Here is a 20,069-nt window from a genome sequence, read left to right on the forward strand (position 1 = left end):
ACAGATTTGTGCTTCATCTGGGCTCTGTCAGTCTTTACAAGCATGACACGGCGTTCTATTTTTAGGGCAGCGTTTTTCTCCGATCGTCTGCTCCGACGACAGCCTGATGAAACCCTGACCCTCGCGCGCTCCCTTTGAAGTGACAAGTGAGAGATGTGCCGTCCTAATATGAACGCCTTGAGACGCAAACACTTTGCATTCTCGAATACCGGTAGCAGCCCTGCGAGAGGGCGGCGCGTTCGCCCTCAGGCAGCGGATAAGCAGTCAAGCGTGCATAGTCACTCACATGGGCAAATGTACAGTGTTAATGCATGTTTATATGTGACTGTGTGCGCAGTCATTCTTGTGAAAGAAGATATTCTTTCCCTTCACTCGGAAGAGAGGAATTATCTGGCTTCCTTTTTCTTTAAATCATTCTTGCTTGTGTGACCAACAGCAAAGATAATTTCTTGTTTTCTGTGTAAATTAGCTGATTTCAAGGGTCATTCGGGCACTAGACGGCATTTTAAGCCGCTTCAACATGAAAAAGTTCGCCTGCTGACTTAACAATGTGAGTTCACTCAGCTCGTGGGGTGGAATAATTTGCTCCAAGTTGTCTCATGCACACGTAGAAAACAAAGACATAAAGTTCACCGAATTTGAGATAGCAAGTTCAGTAAATGTAAGGCATTAAGTTGAATCAACACGTTTTGTCACAGAGGTTCAGGTAAAGGCTTTCCTTTTTACAGTCTGAAGAGTCTGTTCTTTGTTTGACACAAAGGACTTACAGCTCTGGCTGACACTTTTGTACCAGAGATACTACAAAGACTGCATGAATAGCTGCTCCCACCTTGTTAAATCAGAAGTGTACAGGAACAGGGACGGTCAGATGTTAAAAAAACCCTGCTTTAGAAACTTAATTTGATGAGTTGAGTGGACATTCAACAGTACATTTATTTAACTCATCATTTGGGGTCAAAAGACCTCAAGAACAATTAGCTTTATGTATCTCATACGATGTACAGTGTAGTGAAATGGGTTCTCCAGTCCCTGAGGAGCAGTGGGCAGCCAACGTACGGCACCAAGGGAACAACTCCAGATCTATGCCAGTGCCTTGTTCAAAGGCCAAGACTTAACCTAATACACATTTTTTGATGGTGGGGGAAAGCAGAGCACCCAGAGGAAACCCATGCAAGCACAGGGAGAACATCAAGTTAAGTGAGCTCATGTTTAACTGTGAAATGGGCTGAAAAAAAAACAAACTAGAAATCTTTGTTGAATTAACTCTAAATTAACTCAATTGAATTAATTCAATTCAAAAAGTTTCATGTAGCTATTTTAAATTTAACATATATTTATGTTAAATTTAAAGCAGCTACATGAAACTTTCTGTGTGTTGATTCTGGCGCCCCCTGTGGACAAAAGTGGTAGTGTTTCCACTGCCTGGTGTCATAAAGATATTGATATGTATTTTTAAGACTATTTTTGTTTGTAGGTTGCATGGTGATAAGGTGATGTGACTATCTGTTGCTATGTACGATTATTAACCGTAATATGACAGAGTAAACTGTTTTAGTTGCCGTTCATACACAGGTTACATGTAGCCTACAGCTAACAGAGTCGGTTGCTCGGAAATAGTAATTTTGTTAAGAAGGCTGAAGTTATCCTCATTCACTCATAATGTTATTTCTTCATAATAATAAGACAAATTCAAGATATAGCTCGCCAGCAAGGTCGACACAAAATGTTAAGTTATAAACCAGTTGTTGTGCTGTCGTCTGGCAAAGCAGGAGGATCTACTGCTGTCGACTACAGAGTCAGAATCTGCCCTGGTGATCCGCTTAAAGAATAACTTTTTAGAAATAGCTAATTTTCTCACTGATGGTCTTAGCTCAGTATTAAATTCAGACTGTTTCATAACCAGTTAAAAGTTCCTCATAGTACCTTAAATGACAAAAATGTAGCTTGATTGATTGTAATTTGTGTAACAAGAGAAACTGCATTTTCTCAGCTTTTTCATAGGAAAAATCTCAACAAAATATTTGCTGACACTTGTTAAGAGGGACATACTTCGCAATCCACACATATACACATGCAGGTGATATTCCAACAGCTTCTATTTCAGAGGGGTAAACTTCCCACCGAGCGGCACTGTAGACATCTCACTGTTTGTGTATAAAAGTTTTGTGGCGATGCTGTCGACAAGTTGAAGTTGGACTGCAGAATCAGAGAAGGCTGTGTTCGCACAACATGCCTACAGTAACTATGCACAGCCAGTACACAGCCCGCGTCTCGTTTCAGGGAGGGGAGAGGAAAAGGGAAGAGCAGAAAAGTGAGAAAGGGGGAGCAACAAGCTGCTAATCGCCAGCCGCTGGGAAAAGAGAGCCAGCATCTGAAAACACCACCTCTCAAAGCAAACAACACATCTTCCAGATATTACGCACTAGTGGGGAGGACAGTGCTGTGCCATCAGCTCCGAGTCAATGTTTAGCTTAGCAACGCTGGCACCGGGCTGGAAACCGAGTGAGGACAAGACATGCGGATGAGAGCTGCAGCCACAGCTGGGGCGTGTTGCGCTGAAAATATCCCGACAGATGCCGCAGGAGGAACGCACGCACCTTCAGGCCAGAGAATTTTCCACCTATTCAAGGTGACAGGATGAGTGGAGAGAGTGCAGCCGAGGAGCAGGCCCTCGGCAGATCACTCACACCTCGTTGGCTAAAGCGATGACAGCGCTGAACTGAGCTGAACGACAACAATGCTGCAGGTCAAGGTGACATCTGTTAAGCTGTGACCTGCAGGCCTATATCCTCAAGTCTCACTGTGTTGTGATCCGGTAAACTTGAACACCTGCAGTTCAAATGCTCCGGGTCACCTGTAGGTCGAACTATGCATGATTAATTATTGATACACTCGCAGGTATGCTTGCTTGCTTTTGGCCTCTAAGTGTGTTTACTGGAGGAATGCAGTGTTTGGATGCACTTTTGCTCAAAAATCTAATATTTCATGTGATGGGAGGTTGGATTTCAGGAGCGGCCTCTTTGACATTTAGCTGATTTAACCTCTAATTCCTCCTCCATATATCTTTGTGAAGACTTGTCTCATTGCTAACAGAGGTTAAACATATCCCACCGAGCAGCCCAACCTACTATCCTACCCCATGGTGAGACAAGAAGACCTAATTCCATCCATCCCCTGAGATCTCCGTAACCACGCTGTCCTTTTGTATTCCACCTGCTCACCTGAACAGACACATTTAATCAGATGCCTGTTTTCTGATTCTCTTTTTTTGGCCTTGAGAAGAAAAACCACACATGACTGCGAAACGCAAAGCACACCACTTGTTTTTGAAGTGTTGACAAAAAGAGGAATGCACTTTCCAATTGAGGAGGGGAACCTGAAGTATTCCTCTCATTGTTGAGCCACTCACAAAGCCAAGCTCTCCGTGAAAGGTCTCCCCCAGCGATAAAGGCCTGTTCCTGTGCCCGCTAATCCCCAACCGAATGCACAGAGCCTGTGTTAAAAGTACAGCATCTGACCCGCCCCCGTCCACAGATTCCACCATGTCTGTGTACCAGGTGGTGACCTCAGCAGAAACCAGGTTTCTCTCAATTAACTACGAGCTGAAAATCGACCCAAAATTGTGCACACGCTCTCCCAACAAGCAGCATCTCGAGGTTAGTTTTGGTGGCTGGAACTTGAATGGCATTCCCGTTACTCAGGGCTCCTCCTTGTCCAAAGTATTCATTGGCTGAGTCCCATGAGAATGTGCTCTCCTGTTTGTGTGGCGATAACACAAGACTTATCACCCTGTTTTCCCGTCCTCGGACGTCAAACACAGCTGATACTTTGTGAACGTCCTCGGCTACGACTGATTTTCACTTTCTAACTTTGTTCCAGGTTGCGGTGACCCGAGAACAGTATTTTACTGTGCCTGAGCACATCTCTGCACCTTTACTTGAGATTCTTGATGAATTCTCCAGGCAGGGGTGCACAGACCAAAGTGACTGAGCTGGGCTGGAAATGAGGAGCGTCTCTATAATGTCATGGTTGACCGCTAAAAAGGTGGAAAGTGACCCAATATATCCATACAAATGAAGTCAAAGCATTTTTATTGCTATGATCTAATGGTTCCATCTTCACTCTATTGCACATGCAATCATTTCTACTATGAGGAACAAAGATCCTCCGCCACGCTAGCGTTTCTGTGGGGTTGTATGTCGGGACAGCAGTGTTTTGAGCTAAAACCTATAAGCTAACCTGTTTAAAATGAAAACGCTAACATGCAGATTTTATAGTTACTTTCTTAGTTTTGCGTGTTATCATGCTACCATTTGCTAATTTCCACTAAACAAGCACAATTTCAACCTGCCGGCGCCTCGAAATGGAAAGCATCCTGTGCCACCAATCTCATGGTGGCACTAGAGGACCAACCTCATTACAATTCATCCTTCATCATGTAAAGCCATGCCAGCTGGCAATTATCTGCCTATTATATCCTGATAGTGAAGTAAAAGAGATATAAAACTCTGTGTAGGGTGACCACAGGAAACAGCCTATCAGGAAGAGCCCATTTGAAACAGAGCCATTGTTTTATTATGAATAAGTCATCACAGACTGTTAAGTAATCGACAGGAACAAAGTTTGAAGAGAGGCCAAAACCAAAACAATGAAAGTATTCCACCTGTTGTCTTATATTAAAAACCTCAAGTGCTTGAAGGGCAGTTATTTCTTTCAGGCACAGAAAAAGTCAACATCTTCAGTATATATCTATTGCTAAATGCGTCAGTCTTTTATTATGACCCTGATTCCTAAAAAGTTATGTAAAAATAAATCAGAATGTGATAACTCGATCGTCCTTTGGGACGTATACTCAATTAAAGACTATGTATTTAATGTGTTACCTCGTCAATATTTGTAAATTTTTGCTTAATCTGAATTCGATTCCAGCAACACGTTGGGACAGGGGCAACAACAGACTGGCAAAGTTGTGTGATGCTCCAAAAACACCTGTTTGGAACGGTCCACAGGTCAACAGGTTCACTGGTAACAGGTGATAGTATCATGATTGGGTATGAAAGGGGCATCCTCCAAAGGCTCAGTCGTTCAAGAGAAAGGACGGGGCGAGGTCCACCCCTTTGTGAAACACATGATTATATAAAGGATATCACTACACGGGCTCAGGAACAAGACGGTAGTTGGTTAAAACAGTTGTTGGACTCGGGGTTGTCCTACACATGTACACACACGAACTCAGTACAGTGCGTGGTCACGTACAAACAAATGCATGCCACTACTACCAGCAGCAGCTCCTTCACAACACCACAGGAAGAAAGGAGACTGCAGCAGATGTTAACGCCGTATGCCGGGGGGGGGGGGTTGATTCTGCTGGTGTAGGATGGTGGATAAGGGAACGGCCTGACAAAGGTGCCCATTGTTCAGCTTCATTAAAAACCCTGTGTGTGTGGTTTCTCTTTTAATATCTGCATTATCATCATGAAAGGGACGAGAGACAGCGGACTACACCTCCACAGTCAACTATCGAGACAAAATAAATGAGACAGTCCTCAGAGACGGGCTAATCAAAGTACAAATTACATCACGTGTACAGTAAGAGCCATAATGAGTGCACTGACTGAAAAGAAGGCAGTCATTAGGCTGCTGGGCTCAAAGCTAAGTACTTCCTACTGAGTTATCTTCACATTGATATGGTGAGCTATGACAGAGCCTAACTTTAGCAACAGAGGAAATGGGAGGGAAAGCCTGTGTCGTCAGGGTCAAACAGGCACACACAGAGGAACGTGGATCAGTCGGTCTTGTTGTTTCTTAAGAGAGAAGGGAATCTCTGAAACTGCACAGGAAAACAGAGTCTGTGAGAGCAGCAGAAATATTTGGAACATTAGTGGGGGACACAATAATGAGGCCACCCATTCACATTCACACTGCTGCCGTCGCACAAAAGAAGGATTGAGCAAGATAAGCTCAGAGCCACTTCTTCATCGCTTTTAAAGCTGTTGTGTTCCAGATGAAATGATTATAGCAGCGTAAACCTGACAAGGAGCAGAAGGGATACGACACACCGCAGGAGCAGGAAGAAAAGGCTCGTACCTTTTGCTCAGAGGACTGAAAAAACAGATTCTGAAATGTCCCCATGTGGTTTTCAAACGTTTTATGCAGTGAATTACAGTTTATCTCATATTGGAAACAGTAAGAATGCTGTGGTGTGTGTGTGTGTGTGTGTCAGTGTGTTTATATGCTTTAAAGATTAAAGGGTAAGATAATCGAAGGTGCATGCAACAGTTTGAGAGGCGCACGGTCCTCTCTGGTCTATTAGCAAAGCATGGCAATGGCTGCAGAAGTTGATTCCAACCTTGACTAACAGAAGAAAGAAAGTCATAGTTTATCCCTTTGAAGACAACCGTGCAACCGTCTGGCGCAGACGAGCGAATAATGAATTTTCTTGGGAGAGAAATCAAAGCGAAACCCAGAAGTCTGCTAACACTGATGCATTTCATACTAGCCAAAATGTCCATTGTGTACCTGCTGCTTTTTGCATTTACTCTCAAAAGCTGAAATATCCCCCTTTTTCCAGATGTTCCCCTGTGTTCCTCCTCCTCGACTCGTCTCTGATGAACTGGAGACGTTGGACCCAGCTACCGAAGGAAAAGCAGCCAAAGGCAGCTGCCATTGCATTTCCAGCCCCTGTCTTTGCTAAAAAACAGCAGGCAGGAATAGCCTGAGGTCAGTGTCACCCCCTACAGACAATCAGACACCAGAAGACAAAAACATTGTCATGAGGGAAATGATTTATTCCTCCCTCAACGGGCTTCCCTTGTTTTCTACCACTTCCTGTCACTGGGACTACTCTTCCTGGCCACACTAGAGGACAGATTTGAGCATTTTGGCTAATTTTTTATGACTTGTGCTGTTCAAAGTCTACATATTGTTATTCACTCTTTAGATACTCATTCCACAGCTACAGTATCTCCACTGGCTGACACATATTTACATATTTACATGGTTTATAAAGAGCCCAAGAGCTGAAAAAACACAATAAAAGGCTATCAGAAGATTGATGAATATTATTAAATTCATCTGACTGATATATCTGTATGGGCTCACACGATGCCTGATATGTGCTGATGTGACCTTTTCTTTTTTACAGAACAGAATGCAGAAAAATGTGCTAGAGGTAAATTATAATCATTGAATTCCAGTTGAAGTTTATTCTGTCAGATCCTTGATGTTATTTTGGACAATAAAGTTTCTTGTTCAACTGTAAAATATCCTGCCTCCACTATATTTGTATCTTTGTCACACATCTGAGGAATCATTTTTAAAAAATGTGTATTTATGTATATAAGAATATCGGCCAATATATCGATATTGAAATTGTTTTTCTTTATTTTTTATTTTATGTATTAAAAATCTAGTAAAGGTCAGGATCTAGCATTCATCTACTAATATTATTATCAACCAAATAAATAAAACAAAGTGTAAAATACAAATCTACTGTTTGAGATTTAATCAATTTGGAAAATAGACCAAATCTTTCCCTTTTTTACCTTCAAGAACTAAAATAAATGTATTTTAAATTTATTTTAATCTTATATTTATATTTCACTATCACATTTTATATAACAGAAGCTTAATCGTTTCTCCAGTCTCTATTTTTCCTGCTAAACATTTGCCATTGTCTTTATATCTTTATGATGACAAAGGCCTTTTCAATTTAGGGACTGCAGATGAAAATTAGCGTGTAGCTAACTCGGGCACAATACATCGAATGGTAAATCAAATGATGAAAAAATGATATCACCAGGGCAGGGAATGGTCCAGAGTGGTATGTGTGTGTTTTAGGCCACCATATGGTTTATTAGGGGCACCTAGCTAAAACAAATGCAGTCCGATGAAACAGTCCTGCAATAAATCCTCCCTTCATGAAGAGTAAACTGTTCAGTTTTTGTTTGAACGGTTTTATAGAGGTTGATTGTATGGTCATTCTGGAGGCTGTAGTTGGTGGTGCTGTTGATCTGTACTGCATTATATACAGTATGTTTCTGTATTATCATTATGAGGGATGAACAAAAAGAATTCTTTTAAATTCAAAATGCTTTTTGGAATACCTGGTCTGAATTTTACAATATAACCCATTTGGTCTTCGATGGATGCTGATGTGTCGACATCCACATCCTGTAATGACATCACAAATACTAGACATGCACCATCAGTGACATCTGCCCCTTGATCCCAGTGACCGACATGGACTTTGGATCTACAAGCCTGCTGCTTCAGAGATCGTCCACCTTTCTACAGCTTGAGAACAATTTGGGAAAGCACACTTGAAGTAATGTGATCCAATAAAACGCACACACACACACACACACACACACACACACACACACACACACACACACAAACGGTACGAACACACACAGGCACATGCACATGAAAACCCAAGTTAAAGAAAACAGGATTACTGCACAATCAGGTCAAAAGCCTTTTCATCTGAGAGGAGCAGAATCAATAAGCAGGGCTTTCTATGAGAGTCAACAAGTTCAGACACGGGGCCAAAGACTCAATCACTGTAAAAGCTGTTTTCACAAAACCATGGATTCTTATTGATGGTGATTCACAGTGCTGCAGTTTGAGTGGGAGAAAGTCAGCTCAGTGTTTTTAAAAAGCACAGATTACAGCATTTATTCAGAGCCCGGTGTGGAGCGTAGAGCAGCCCTCCTGGCACCGCTGCCATGCCTTTTCTCGTTGAGTCATGTGTTCGCTTGAGAAGCTTTCCAGGGCTTCAGTGTAAACAGAAGAGACAGGCTGGCCAGTGGAAAGCAGACAGAGCTAGCACAACATGCTGGCAGAGGAAGCCACACGAGAAGACTGCTTGTGTTGTGTTGTGTAATGATGCAAAACCACTGGAGCGGTGGAGGGTTTTGATTCAGGCAATTGCGTAGACAGAGGGCTGAGTCTGAGACAGAGATTGATAGCAAATAACTGCAAAAAGACAGGTTTGGATGCTTTTCGGACACTTATGGTTTTAGATTTTTCTAGTTGACTTTTTTAGAGGTTACTTTGCAGAAGTGTGAGAAAAAATAAGCCATGCGCGCACCACCTCACAGGGAAGTCCATCACAGTTAATTCCAACATTATAAAGTTGTAGGGCTGCACGATTAATGGAAATACTACTGAAACTGCATGTGGCCAAGTGCAATATCCAAACTGAAGGAGCTGCATTTTTTTTCTGTTTAAAAAAGGTCAATATGTGTTATAACATAATATCATTATTATCAGTGCTACATAGATGCTTACCAAGCATATTCTCCATTCCTACCAAAGTCATGACTCATTTCACAATCGCAATATTGTTGCGTATCATTAAGCCCTAATAAGCAGTTTAAACATATTTAAAGGATAAGTTCACCCACAAATAAAAACTCAGTCATTATCTACTCACCCTCATGCCAATGGTTTCATACCCCACAAAACATTTCTGGAGCTTCACAGCAACACAGTGTTCTCTTGAACAACTGAAGTAGATGGGGACTTGTTTTAAAACTTAAAAAAACAACCCATAAAATGGCTCCATATAGCTCGTCCAGTGAAATGTAATTCTCCGAAGCCCCAAGGCTCAAAATTGATTTGAAAAGAAGTTATTGACACCCTCTACAGTCGCTCGAGCTTCGACACCCACTTCAGACGGGGTGTGCGCTAACACTTTTAGCTTAGCAACTACAGTGAAGATAAGATTTCAGCTTCAAAAAGGGTGTAAATAACATCTTCAAGAAACAAGTTGGGATCTCAGAGCTTCTGGAAACTTGGATTACTCAGGACGAGCTGTATGAAGCCGTTTAATGTTTTTATTTTTCTGTTGTTTTTACGTTTTAAAACGTTTAAAAAGTCCCCATCTACTTCACTTGTTGAGGGAAATGCTGTGAAGCTCCAGAATTTTATGTGGACTACAAAACTGCCCTCAACTTTTTATCAGCATGGGGCTGAGTAGATAATGAATGAACGTCCATTTTTGGGTGAATTCTTCCTTTAAGGATTTCATATTGGGCTGTAAATGCATTCATTTAGATAAAATGTGCAAATTTCTAGATATAATGAAATAATCCCTATGGTATTCATATAGAATTCCTTTAAAAAAGTGACATTTATTTATTTTTTGTTTATGAAATTAAATAATATTTCGTTCAGGAATTCTAATCCTTCTAAATTTTACGGCATAGTAGGATTATAAAAGATTTCTACTTCAAAGCCTCACTGAGGCAGCAGCACTACTGAAGAAAACTGCTCCTTTCATGCTGATATGTGAATGTGGGTGAGAGGTGGTGGTAGTACAGAGTGTACCAGGAGAGGGCGATGGTTGGAGGCCTGACGCACCACTTCTTATTGAGGGTATCTGGAGAAAGTGCTTGACATGTTTGATATTGTCTTCTTAATCTGAAGATGTCAAAATAAGGTTTTGAAGAGCAGCACAGACATCCGAGAAGATAAACTGTCCAAGCTGTTCAGAAATACTGTGAGATCCATTCAGCAACAGAGCGTCAGACAGACCGCACAAATCACTGCAAATCAGCGCAGGAATCTCCCTCTGTCATGATGTCGCTGAGGATAGCGGCCTCTGAAAAACCAAAATAAAAACAAAGCACAACAATGAAACCTTATCCTTCAAGGTTTTCAGCCTGACTTTGTTTGCTTTACAGTCTATTCTGAGTGCGTGTGGTGCAACACGAACCCTCTGTGGCCGTCAGAGTATCTATAGATCAGTGGGGCGGGTTACCGTCAGACTAAACTGTAAACAAGTCCCATCCAGAGACTGGCTGACCCAGCAGCACCGCACATCCCCGACCGTCTGATTCATCCTCTTCGAAAAGGCCGAGAGCAAACTCCTCAACAGCTGCATGATGAATCCCCAATAAATCCGCCAGGAACCGAAAAAGCTTTGAATCTCGCTGAAGGAAGCGAGGATGCAGGTGGCTGGAGTGGAGTTTACTGCAACACATACTTTCCAGACCAGCAAAACAACAAGAAAGACCCCCTTCTCCTCCCCTCCTCTCCCCCCTTCCTCCCTCCTTCACTTCTCCTGATTTCAAAGGCGATCTGCAGGGAGGGAGAAAGCACTCGGAAGCAACAGCCTTTTGTTCACGGGTGCTTTTGCATGAGGGAGAGCCCAGTGTTTTGTTTATGGGACAACATAGTGTTGCCATTAAGGCTTTAATCAAAACTGTTTTCTGGAGTCAGCCTTGAGTGACACCCCCCCACACACCCCCACCCCCCCACTACATTTGGTTGGGTTCCCACTGAAGGAGCAACAGGAGGAGGAAGAAAGGAGCGGGGAAGTGTGGGAATGTCTCTACATCGTCGCCATGGCGGGCGAGCTCCTAAACATGGCTTTAAATTAGGGGAAAAGAAAACACAGGCTAAAAAAAGGCAGTCGCCTAACTATACTCCTGCCTGCTAATTTGTCACCACTTGAAAAACGGGGCAAAAAATAGCAACAGTTTTAAATCACACTACTTTAAAGTCAGGAGATGCCAGCCAGTGTGTATGGTAGAATACTTAAACACAAGAGGGATTTAGGTCAACTCCATTGCAACTCGCACATACATTTAAAGCATTGTGGGTGGAATCTATGGAGCTCTGGCTGCGTTCATATTAGAGGGAAGCAGAAATGGAGAACAGCGAGTGTCTGGTTCTGGCTGGCTGGGATCGGACGAGTGACAGCTGGGGCTTGAAAGCCTTACATCCAAAGCCAGGGCTCACTGCCACTTGCTACATAGCAGCGCTGAGCTAAGCCCACCCCCTCCTGTCCAAGCCCTCACTCTGAAAGATCACTGTCCCGAACAAAACATTAAGCTCCTGCCAAATCATTCCCCCTCTAAAACCATCTTCTCTTTAAAGTCGAAATCCAAGAGCGGAAGAGGTACTGGAGAGATGACAAGATGGCAGAGATGCTTGATCTGTCTGCAGCCATGTCTGAGAGGGGAAGGGGTCACGGAGAGGGGAGTTTCTCAGGGGATCCAACGAGGAGAAAGGCGTGAAGCACATTGAATGGCGTGTGTGTGTGCGTGTGTATGTGACTGTACCTTATCGAGCAGCGGCAGACAGCGGGGTACCCTGTGCTCCAGTTTGACAATGGTGATGAAGTCACTCTCTTGTCGTTCATCCTCGCTTGTGTTGCACAGAGACAGAGGGTGATACTGCAGAAAAAGTGACAGAGAGAGAAGGAGGTTAAAACAGGAAGGCACTCAGCTATAAAAATCGGAAGTTTAAAACAATGAAGATGTCTCGGGAGGGATCATTTTAGGAACACACATAGGAAAAATTACACTCAGAAAAGTAATAAAAACAATGTGCTTCTCGCTTGTAATAATTAAAAACAAATGTCTGCCGATGCAACAAGTGAAACAGCAATTCGACAAATACTGTATACGTGGTAAGATTTTGAGTTTTTGCAGTGCATTATTGGCACTGGAGTTTTAAGTTTGCAGACATAAAGCATCACTGTCCATGTACACAAACACAGCACAGTCTGTCCAACTAGTCCCATTGATGAGCCAGTTTGTTGTCCTTTAAAATCTATAACCGGTCTCAAAATACTGTAGTCCAAAACAAAAAAAAACATTGATATTTTTGACATTCACAAAATACAAGAAGCTCTACAACACACTGATGGATCCTTAAGTGCAAAATGAGAACTACAGGTGTTATTTTTAACACAGAAATGGAGAATAACAGAGTTTTCATGTTCTCCCCATGCTTCTGTGGGTTTCCTCAGAGTCCTCCAGTATTTACTATTATTTCATATATATATACTGTAACTTATTAATTAATATATATGTGAACTATCTGAATGAACTTTGGTGGAGACTTGTTCTTCTTTTCTGCACTGTTGCTGATGCATTACAGTCTAATTATTTTAAAGTGGCACTATGTAGTTTTGGAGAAGAAATTAAAACTCAGAATTTTAATATTTACAATATTAATGAGGTAATAATACATTTTTTCCCCATAAGTGAATAAACAAGCTGTTCTCAGAGGAAAATAAGGTCCTAGAACACTGTTTGAAGCAAGAAATAGTGCACCTTTAAGTCTTTGGTGTAGCTTTAGGAGTAGGTAAAGGAGGAAAAGAGATATTTTCAATAGATAGTATGTAACATGAGTCTCTCAGCCAAAACAATAAAAATAAAGACATAATAATAATAAACAACCACCACCATTGCTGACAGACAGGTAATAATTCACACTCTGCTTGGTCATGTTCGACGACTTCCGCCCTAACTCTCTGACGCTCTCACAGAAGTAGTGACAGACAAGCAACTGAAACGTCACCTTGAGTAAAGGATTTCTCTGTTTGATTGAACACAGGTGTAAGCACACAACTAAAAAAAACAAATAAAAGAAATGTGTTGTCAGTTTTAAACAATCTAAGGTGAAAATGTGTCTTCTGATTAGGAGAGGCGAAAAAAACACTGCAGCTGTTAACCAGTAAGACTAACAGTAAGAGGCATCTGTCTCTTCATTACAGTTTTTGTAACCTCCAGAATGTGACCCTAAGGATATGAAAGATTGGCACAAAATGTTTGAGCCGAGCTTGTAAAAGACAATCTAGACAGCATTACTAAAGCATGTTTCACACCATCACCTCTTGATAGCAACCTTTTATGTGTTAAATTAAGGCGTTTCCTTTCTGAACCGTACCCAGTTGATATCAAGAGGAAAAACTTTGGCACCCTACGAAATCAATTACATGGATGGCGATGTTCACTCCCACTCAAAGCCTTGAGGACTGAAAGAACGAGAGATATTCTCTGGTAGGAACATTTGATCCCCTCTGAAAGGGAGGAAATTCGTAGCTGCTGAAAGGCTGCATTTAAGAGCTCAAGGGATAGCGGCAGTGTTTGCAAGTCACAGACATGCTGTCACGGGTACGAGGAGTTGCACGGAAGTCCAGGAGGGAGCAAACCTCTCCTAAAATGCCCCCACGCATCACAAATGTTCTCATGACATCAACGAGTGCATCGACGCGGTGCTCCGAGACCGGCCCATGTTACAGCTCAGAGCTCAGCCTGCAGCACCCAGTCACTGCGCTCACCCACACACCCCAGCAGAGCAGTCCCACCCTGGCCTGCCCTGCCCTGTACAGGCCCGTCCCGGCCTGGTTCTGCCACGGTGGGCCTCTTCATGTGGCTGTGGGCTGAGGTCACGGGGCTCCCCCTCATCTCACCCAGCGGAAATCCCTAAATTAAAAAGACCCAAGGGTGACATCAACAGCTGGCACCCCGGTCCTGGGGAATTGACGTAATGCACTGCAAAGGGCTGGTGCATGTCTGTCAGACGGAGAAGGAGAGGAGAGGAGACAGAAAGCAAACGTGGGGGACCAGGGTGGGTCATGGGGGGTAGGTGGGAGGAAACATCTTGTGTATAGCATATACATGTATCTACTATGCGTGTTTGCATAAGTAGCAGCAAAGCTAATGGTGACCTACAGACCAGTGATTACCAACTAGCGAGTGCTTACCCCCCTGAGGTTGGTTCTGTGGTTGCAGTTATATGGACTGATTATGGTGTAGTTCAGCTTATTTAAATAAATATAGATGATGATATGGTTAAAGGAATACATCCACATATTTGTGTTCAGGAGAAAAATAAAAATCCAAACAGTACAAAAACTGTTTGTGTGATGGTCAGCCAGCCTGTGCAACTGAATAAAAACTGGTTTCAAAAAGGAGTCCAATTATATGTAAGCTTATGAGTAAATGACCCTACTTGATATTAATACCTCAGTAAACAGTTTCCTTATGATTTTATGGTCTCAATCAATAGTTGGGAGTCTTCTTCAATACAACATGTTGATCATTTTGTAAAGTATGCCCTCAGGTTCCTCCAGATCCAGAGCCCTTGTGTGGACAGAGTCGCGTCATCTCTGTTTACTACAGTGGACAATTTTGTTTAAAGCAATGGCAGATCGTGGAGCCTCTCAATAGCTCCTGGAAGTTAGCTGCAAATACTAGCAGCCCAGTAAATCAATCAATAAATCATGCATTAAGTGATTAAACTGCCAAACATCATATTTCTGTCTCTCTCTGTATTCATTGCCTGCTTAGAACTTCCTGGAACAATCTGAAGTCTCCATGAATCATGTGACGATCAGTATCTTGAACTTCCGTTGTCGTGACTCTCTATACTCTCTGGTCAGATCCCATCAGGATATATTCATTGGGTAACAATTCATCCACTTTTATGAAGCATAACTTAACATCAAATTATTTTGAGCATGGCGGGTGGTGTCGGTGAAGGGGTATAGCAGAACCACTGCTATAACGGTATTGTGGACTGGGTGATATGTAGCCAAACGGACTAAAACATCCTGGAAGCAAATCCAAAAAAACTCTCTAGTTGAAGCTGAAATGATGATTGACAAACTGCGTAATGTTTTCAGACCCTCGCTTGACGCCTGCATGGCAGCCCCTGTTAAGGAGTGCGGGCAGCCGGACAGCATGAACCCCTGGCCTGGCGTCCATCCCGCGCTGCCAGCTGCTTCTACCAGTCCACATTTACAAGGCCCAAATTAAAGGCCTACAGTTGAACTTGGCCCTTAACAAAGAAAAAGAAAGAAAATAAAATAAAATCCTTTAATGACACTACTCCACTGATGCCATGACCTCTGCTCTTTTTTGCTATAGGTTTGTGGGAAATGTTGAAGTAGGGCAACACTCAGCAGCAGAATCAGATCTTACCGTGAAATTACAATGCTTATTTTTTGGCTTACTTGCTAGTCTTTGGATCTTGGTGTGATATTAAACATGTTGATGCATGGTGCTGTGCAATCATACCTAGTAAAGCAGATAATAATCCCAATGCCGAGCCGAACAGGCTCAGAAGGAGCGGCTGGTTTTAGTTTCTTCTGGCTTTCTGAGGCTCTGAGGGCAACCACCTCGATGGTCACAGTGTCTATGTTTTGCGTCGTTGACAAAACTAAGCATTATCTTCTATTTTAGATATGCCCACACCACTTACAATCAAATGGCTGTGAATGCTCACCATGTGCCACCATGGGTGCCATCTACCACTTAGAAACATGCTGCTGCAAGGACTATAAATGGCAACCAGGATGGACTGAAACTTCTGAAACGTCTTCATTGGTTGATGGTTTTTTGTACAGCCCTGAGAAAAAGGGGCCTGGGAAACCAAGTCACTGAGTCTCCATTTCACAGGGACTAGAAACCACAGGGCACGCAAACAGTTCCCCACAGACTGTTAACAATGCTCACTCCTCCGTTCCGCCTCCTCCTCCTCATCTGTCTAGATCTGTTGCAAAACTGACGGGGACATGTCCCTCGGTTCCTTTGTAGCCACGATTAAAGGCATTCCTTTCCAGCTCAATCAAAGACTACCCCAAAAATATTCCGAGGCAAGAAACTAACAGCCTCAAAAACAAATACACGGACAGAAAAAGGGGAGAATAAATAGTAGCTGCGGTGAGAAGTCAATAATATTTTTTTTCCACTCGCTTAGCCCTGCGGATCTTCTTTTTTCATCTGCCAATAATCAGCAAGAGAGCTTTCTAGTTCATCTGCTGCCAGCAGGGAACCGGGCCCAGGCAGTTATGTCAGTATGTGTTAGAGGGGGGAAGCAAAAAGGGCTCGCACCTCTCATCAAGACCCGACCACTCAATTACCAGCTGCTCAGGTCACAGGGTTAAGTACCGTTCGATGAAATGCTATATGTAAAGATAAATAAATGTAGCAGATTGGTTTAGTCGGGGATGAAAGAAACATATCAGTGTGTGATTATTCTATCATGCAGTGTAAACCAAGGCTGAGAGCGAGGAAGGCAACAGGCTTCTTCAATGGAGCCTTGCCCCCGAGGCCTGGAAAGCCTGCCAGGTTAGTGCGTATCAGGGAAGAATTCAATCAACCCCGCCACATGCAAGCTCACACACACTCTCTGACACACACACACACGCACCTAAAAGCACATAGTATCTGCTGCCTGAGTTCTGACTGACCCACTTCTTCAGTGAGTGACTCAGCCTCCTGGCCTCCTGTCTGGGCTTTAAATCTAATGAAATCTCTTTGTCTCTCTCAGTCTCTTGAAACTCCACCATTAAACACACACCTGTTCTACCCAGCGCGATCACACACACACACACTTACTGTACACACACTACAGAAGGACTGTCCCGAATACCATTTTTGGGGCTTTGAAGCTTCAGTGAAACTACCCATACATTTTGACCATGACGATGCAATACACGATTAATATGATTATGGGTCTTATGAGAAGCAAGGGCATAAGGGGAGATAACAGCCACTGTCCCCACCTCCAAACTCTCAAAGGTCAACTCAATAAGTGAGCGAGTGATGGGTAGTTTAGAGCGAGGAGGGTCAAGAGTGTGATAAACTAAGTAACACTTACTTAGCAATAAGTTTAGAAGCTGAGACCAGGCTGCCATCCTGGCCTCAGTTTTTGGTTGCCGTAATTATCAGAATGGCTTCCATATTTTACATAATGGATCAAAGGGTAAATATTCAGTATTACAAAATAAGATTGTGGTTTTGATTCTCTCTCACAGCCACACAGAAGTTCAAAAAATGATTGAGCCTCGCCCAACATGAATCAATTTTATTCAGCTTCTATATCTGTCTCTGGAGGTGTAAATCAAAGCTTACTCCTATTCAACTTGGCAGAAGATTCTATAACCAGGGCAAATGTTTGTTTTATGCGGTTGCCAAAAGGAGCAACGAGACCGCATGTAATAGTCTAAGGAGATTTGAATCTGGTTGCCTGGGTTACTGGGCAACACTTACTGCGGATCCCTGCTAAGATTTGGCTCAGTGTGGGCGTTCGTTAAGGGAAGAGGGAGCCTGTGGTGAGACGCTGACCCACTGCTTCTCTGTCCTGCCACCGTGGACTGTAAGAACATGAGTTATTGAGTGAGAGCACAGCTATGTATTGTTGCTAGAGGCACCTGAGCATGTGCTTGCATGTGAACATATGCGTCTACTGACGGTGCAAAAAGTCCCTCTGTGGTCCTGCAGGAGAATGAATAACTCAGCACACTGTATGCAGGAGTGTGTGTTTAAATCTCAGTGGTTACTTTGGGGGGCCGCTGAGCCTTTTCTCAAATGTCATATCTGTCCTTGGACCAATAATCAGGCAGCGCTGGCTTCTACACAAACACTGTGGTCCAGCTCTCAGTGCCATAGATGACACAGATACGCACTCCTCATACCACACTCCTCAATCAAACAGCCTTTTATCTCATGACCCTACACTAAGTAGATTTACATGAAAGGCTGATAGGAGAGTGACGCCGGGTTGCCCGGTGCCAGGGGAGCAGAGCAGAGGGTCTTTCTCAGTCAGAGCATCTGGAAAAGTGGGCTCTGAGGCCCTCGCCTTTCCTCTCTTTGCAAATGCAAACGAACGGGAGGCATTACTGCTTTGGTCCTGTCAAAACAAAAGGCGTGTCATCTTTCCCTCCGCTTTATTGACAGTGTCAGCCCCATATCCAGTAACGGTTACCACAGAGAATGACTTAGGGAAACGTGATCCCATAATGAGGCCCAAATAATTACCACCAGCCCCAAATTTGCCCGGGCGCTTTCTTTAAGTAGGAGCGCTTCCCCCCAACTCTAGGCCCGTCAGACTGTCTCTCTGTTCTATAAAAGCGAGCACACAAGAGAGAAGAAAGAACCTGGAGAAGGAAGAGGAGCTGGTCTTAAAGAAAGGAAGCTGAGGAGTGAGCTTGAACGTTGTCGTTAAACAAAGTTGCTGCGTACTTGTACTGGTGCCAGATGGGGGAGTAAATGCTCGTTTTTTCGGATGCTGCTTTTCTCTGTGATATATTGAAACTGACGCTTATTCAAATCCATCTTTTGCTCGTTTTTTCTCGCCTTCCTAAATAGTTACTTGCCTTATTTCTAGTAGATGTACAGGGTTTTAATCATGAAATGCAGCACAAAGGTTGAACTGGGATGAACTGTGCCGCACCTGTGCTTTGATCAGCATGGCAGATTTTCATTCAGGTATGCAAAAGTCATTAAAAAATACTGGATTATAGCGCTCAGTGGGAGTTATAATGCCATATGGGAAAGCAGCTTTTAATCTTAATTTGTCTCCAATGCATGTACTTAAGATGTGTTCTTAACTCTTAAAGTTAAGTTCTTGTATAGCTGTCATAAGCAACTGTACATAGTGTTCAACAAACACAGGTTGCAGAGAAAGTCAAACAGGATGTTGGCAGATGGGACATTGGCTAAACTGAAAACTCAAAGAACAAATTTTTCCCAAATATTGTTTCAATCATTTAAGGCTGTTCTGAATCCGTTGATGTACTGTATGTTCAACAGTTACTGCTCCAAATGACGTCAGCAGCGCAAGATCGCACTACTTGTATCTGGCATATTACAGCTTCATATTTGTACAGTATGAAGAAGTGGAGATGTGTCATCCATCGTTACACACCAATCAACAGAACCAACAGATGAAGTGAATAACATTTATCATCTTGTAATGAAATGTTCCTCTGGGAAACATTGGGCCCTGGCATTCATATGGCTGCCACTTGACTTGTACCACCCATCCAAACACTGGTGCAGAAGCAAGTACATCCCGTCATGGCGATGGCACTCCCCATGTCAGTGGCCTCCCAGCAGGACAATGCGACAAAGAACTCGAGGTGTCGACCTGGCCTCCACATTTCCCAGATCCCAATCAGATCGAGCATCCGTGGGATGTGCGGGAACATGTGTGATTAATGAAGGCCCCACTGTGGATCAGACTTGGCTCTGACCCTTTGAGGCATGGACACTGGACCTTTGTGGGTGTCCTGTGGTGGTGTTGGCAGTTGATCCTTTGAGTCCTAGGGGTTGCGAGGTGGGGCCTCCATGGATTGTACTTGTTCTGGCACGTCCGACGGATGCTTGGTCAGATTGGGATCCAGGAAGTTTGTAGGCCAGGTCAATGCCTTGAGCTCTTTGTCACGTTCCTCGGGCCAATCAAGAGCAGTTTTTCTTGGCCACTGCCCTCAAAAGTGCCATTGCCATGGGGCAGTGTTCTTGGGCAGGAATGGTGTT

At 43.2% G+C, this 20,069-nt stretch overlaps 1 protein-coding gene across 1 annotated transcript in view; it reads right to left on the reverse strand.

Annotated features, from left to right (window-relative positions):
• Positions 1–20,069, reverse strand: part of rnf43 (ring finger protein 43) — an 89,716-nt gene that overhangs the window by 19,468 nt on the left and 50,179 nt on the right. The window contains exon 2 of the mRNA XM_084374214.1: positions 12,075–12,188. Coding sequence (XP_084230340.1) covers positions 12,075–12,188 — 114 coding nt within the window. The remainder of the gene's footprint in view (positions 1–12,074; positions 12,189–20,069) is intronic.

Source organism: Pagrus pagrus, assembly GCF_965226575.1.
Source record: "Pagrus pagrus genome assembly, chromosome: 14".
Lineage (NCBI taxonomy): Eukaryota > Metazoa > Chordata > Actinopteri > Spariformes > Sparidae > Pagrus > Pagrus pagrus.